The sequence below is a fragment of the Saprolegnia diclina genome (assembly GCF_000281045.1).
Source record: "Saprolegnia diclina VS20 unplaced genomic scaffold supercont1.23, whole genome shotgun sequence".
NCBI lineage: Eukaryota > Oomycota > Saprolegniomycetes > Saprolegniales > Saprolegniaceae > Saprolegnia > Saprolegnia diclina.
In genome coordinates, this window is record NW_008246090.1 from 55,331 (window position 1) to 59,872 (window position 4,542).

Below are 4,542 nucleotides of genomic sequence, written 5' to 3' on the forward strand. Positions count from 1 at the left end.
GCTGCGCGCATGCTATCTTGTAGTAAGTGCAATATGCAACTTCCAACACGCGCCTTCAAGTTGTGCTTGGTACGAGATGCTAGTTGGGTGCCTTGATGTTGATCATGTCGAGCGCGCGGTTGAGGCACTCGGCAGAGAGCGGCTTTTCGCCGGTTGGGCAGTAGCCAGTGGTGACTACGCCTTCCTTGACAACATTGCGGATGAAGTGGTACTTGATGTCGACGTGCTTGGCTCGCGTGGACGATACTTGATCTTCCATCGTCTTGAGTGCACTTTGGTTGTCGACCCACAAGTTGACTGGCTCCTTGGCCTGGCGGGTTGCCTGGCGGTTCGCGATGGATCGATCTGCTCTCCGTGGACTCGTCATCTTGTGTGTGCACTTGCATTTGACGAATCTCTTCGGCGAGTTGGTGTGCACGAGCAGCCGCTACGTGAGCTTCGTTTTGGGCTGAGAGTCTTTCGGCTTCTGCGTTTTGGGCTTGTGCTATCGCGTCATCCCGCTCGGCCTGGATATTGTTGGCGGTTGCGGCAGTGCGTTCAATATGCTCGTTCGCTACTTGTCGGTCGCGGTCGTTTTGGTCTTTTTGCTCCTTCAGGTACGCTTTCCAATGTGCGGCTTGACGTTCTATAGCGGCGGCGTGCTGCTCGTCTAGACTGCGTTGCTCGTCTCGGTAACGTTGCTCTTCGGCGATTGCGGCCCTGTGCTCGTGCATCATCTCATCGTGACGGGCTTGCTGCCTTGCGAGAGCTTCTTGGACGATATTGGATGTTGACGTCGGTGTTGGTGGCTTCGGCGGGGTTGGCGCCGCGGCTGACTCGACCTTGCCATCTCGTTCTCCTATCGAGGTGAAACTGATCGCTTTCTCGTGCCGGGCACTCGCGTGCTCTTGTCAACTTCAAGGCTCGCGGCTTTCGTCCGGGCGGCGCGGTTCTACTGGCGGTGCCTGCTCCGTGACGTTGGAATGGTCTTGTTGCATCCCGGCTTCCTGGATCTTGCGACGTTCGTCTAGCAGAGTTGTCCTGGAGTACGATCTTGGTCGGTTGGCTCTGCGCAACGCGACCTTTGGTGCACCCTGGATCTTGTATGCTCCCTTCGTGGCGACGGTTTTGAGGGCCGTCGTCGCGGCTTCTGACGTCGCTGCTCTGTAGCTCGCTTGGTGTTGCAGCCGGCGCTGGCGTCGAGTTGTAGGGCTCATGTGCTCGGTTGCGATTCCGGCACGATTGAGTGTGGTCGATAAACCCAGATGAAGCCCTTGGGCTCATAACCTGTTGGAAGGCCCACCTTGAGGCTGTCGCCACACTCATGACTCGTACAGTCGGTGAAACTTAAAGTGATACTTATAGCCTTTAGCTATCGTGTTGTAAGTGCAATATGCAACTTCCAACAAGTGGCTCTAGAGCATGTGCGCTGGGCTCACCCGACGCTGGATCCGCCGCGCATCGAGCTGACGGTGGACGACCTCTGGTACCAAGACGAGGGCCACTTGCTCGGCGACGCGCCGCCGAATCTCACGAGAGATCTTCATCGACCTCTAAACCCTCGCCATGAGCGCGTATTTCGCCATGCCTTTGCCTGGTAGCATGTAGGAAGCGTCGTCGTCCCGTTTTCGAGATTGCTAACTCATAAATAGAGATCAACATTTCGTGACATTAATCTAGTTTCTGAGCTACGCTATGAAACTCACACAATCGTGCACCGGGTCAGTCTTTTGTCGACTTCTTTTAGTCTTGCGGTTTGACACTGGTTTACCACCAGGTAAATCCGGGTTCAAGTCCCGGAGAGCCCCACTTTCTGATTGGGTCTATAGCACGTCATCAAGCCCAACGCATCGGTATTTCGCAACTTGGTTTATTGCATTTGGCAACGGGTGCAATGGCGATGTAAGCAACACAGGATACAAGCCTGTCTGTACATCTCTAGGTTCAAGCAGGGAGCTCGCCAATAAAATCGACCGTAAAATATGACAATCGACGATATTGTTCATTGTTGCTCTCTTGCCCGTTAAAGAATATATATACGGCTCTGGGAGAAGCGCGCACGAGATGTTTATGCCGATCATCGAGTCGCTTTTCAACAAGGCGCCAAGCCAACATGGTGCACGTATGCTGCTCTGGGCGACCTAACGTTTTGTTGCGAACAATCGTAAACGACTCGACGGTTGTCGTAATGTAGGTGGCGAGCTTGCTCTCGGGCAAGCCGCCAAGTTGCCATTGGGACAGGCGGGATCTTGCTCATTTGGGAAAACAAAAACTCACTTTTTTCACTTTCGCATTCCTCACTCGTCGGTTGCTCGTTCTACTTGATATGCAGAAACCAAGCCCACTGGAGTCTGCTCTGAAGCCCTCGACATCAACTATCGCTGCTTCGATGCCAGAGGGTGACGTCATGGACGGTACACTCACTTTCGACGGGCTTGAGACTGCCGCCAAGGTCTTTTGCGCCCATGATGGCGAGATGTCTCCGATGCTCATTGCGCGCGACGTGCCGCTGATCACGTGGCGTGATGACGAGACGCTCAACTGCCGCCAGTTCCACGTCGTTTTCGGTGCCACGTTCGATGGCGATCCTCGGAATTCAGCGACGCTGGCTGCGATCTTCATCGTCCGACGCACTCCGAGCGGTCCGCATCAGATGGCTTTGGGCTATACGATGATGGATCTTGGCATCCAGAAGATCAACTTTGGCGATGCGTTCTACATTGGACCTTGCAAGGACCTCACGCTGGATGGTGAAGTGCGACTGCCAGACATGGCGATCTTCCAGCGCATTCGTGGGTGGAAATCCCTCCAGGATCCGTGCGTGGTGCTGGAGCTCGACCACAAGAACCGACCTTTTTCGGTCTTGGAAGAATGGATCAAGGGTTTCATCAGCCTCAAGACCCGCACGGCTATCGCAATCAAGCTCTTTGAGTATCCGCACAGCGAGGTTGGTCACTTTGGCGCTGTTGCGCTCAAATACGTTCGCGGCAAGGTTGGCGCCCCGCAGCTCCAGCTTGCCGCGAGCTTTGGCACGGTGCCATTATCGAGCGACATCGTCTCTGGGATGAGCGACGAGGTGCGCGATGCGATGCAGCATTTCGAAGACGGGGTTGCGCACGAAGTGGCTCTGGGTCATGCGCGCTGGGCTCATCCGACGCTGGCTCCGCCGCGCATCGAGCTCACGGTGGACGACCTCTGGTACCAAGATGAAGACCACTTGCTCGGCGCGGCGCCGCCGAATCTCACGAGCCTCTTCATCGACCTCTACACCGTCGCCATGCGTGCGTATTTCGCCATGACCTAGCCAACTAGTACCCTAGAGCGTCGTTGATTTCTCCATGAGAGTGCTAATGCACCAACGACTCGTAGTTGAGATACTGGTCCGATGCTATTGTGTCTCACCTCTGTTATACACCGCATTGCACTAAACCGCGGGTACAAAGTCACCAATCACATACGTGGCAGCTTCTGGTGGTGCCACGTATTGTATCAACTCGATACTCGTTCGACGCTGGTGATCACAAACACGTCGCAATGTGAGAACGTACTGGGCGTTTCAACGTATCGGTAGAGAGTAGAAATAGAGTTTTTAGGAGGAGCAGGCAAAGGCCAGCCAAACCTCGACGCAGTTTCGATTTGCTTCGGCCTGCTAAGTCTCGATCTTGGGGCATTCCACCCTTCGGCTCCCGTAACGGCCTCGAAACCAAAGAGCACCTACGCGCATCCACTCCCGGGCGTGACCCCAGGGGCCGTGCTGTTATCCAAAGAAGCGTATCCGCACCCGCTCCGCAAGGACAACCGCAGCACCGACAGGTCGTCGCTCGCTACGACACCAGCGCTTCGATTCCTCGACGGCAGCAGCGTCACGGTCGTCTCTCGCTCAGACAACGACGCTCCGGCGGCAGCGTCCCGGGCGTTTCTCGCTTCGACACCGGTGTTTTTCGATACGGCGATGGCAGCAGCGACCCGACGTCGGCTGCGACGCACCGATACTCCAATGCGGCGACGGCAGCGACGACCCGACGTCTCTTGCCTCGACACCAGCGCACCAACAGCGCTGGACGTTCAGCCAACATTGTGCCCCAGCAGCATCAAAGCACGCGTGCCCCTTGCGGAGATCGCGCCCGATGCACAGTTGGTGCTAACCGAAGATCCTACGTGTGCATGCGCGCCGCCGTACCCAGCAACTCTGGCACGGCGACCTTGCAACTGGATCAAGCCGCGCTTTCGCAGCGCTCGCGCAACACAAGAGTGCTCACTATGTTTACCTCTAGAATCACCCACGAGAGACGACAAGTCGCAGCCCCGCCACCCGCCCCGACAACAACACTCGTCACGTCCAAGCACCTTAAGCACCGCTCTATTTGGGGGCTGCGCTGCTGAGCCACTTTAGACATATATATCAAACGGCGACCGCGGCCAAGTCGCGCAAGATCGACAACCAGCAGTCGCGGCAAGACCCCCCGTCTCTCCCGACCAACGGCTTCTCCAAGAAGAAGGCAGATCACACGCCGTCGCCATCGAGACACGGCCTCACACACTGGCGCGGCTTTCAAGCGAGCG

The 4,542-nt window shown here is 56.3% G+C and overlaps 1 protein-coding gene across 1 annotated transcript; it reads left to right on the top strand.

Moving 5' to 3' along the window:
* Positions 1 to 2,368: 2,368 nt before the first annotated feature.
* On the top strand, positions 2,369 to 3,283 carry SDRG_07791 (hypothetical protein; the record flags this gene model as incomplete). Its single annotated transcript, XM_008613645.1, has 1 exon — positions 2,369 to 3,283. One exon carries the CDS (start codon positions 2,369 to 2,371, stop codon positions 3,281 to 3,283), a length of 915 nt encoding a protein of 304 aa, XP_008611867.1.
* Positions 3,284 to 4,542: the final 1,259 nt, after the last annotated feature.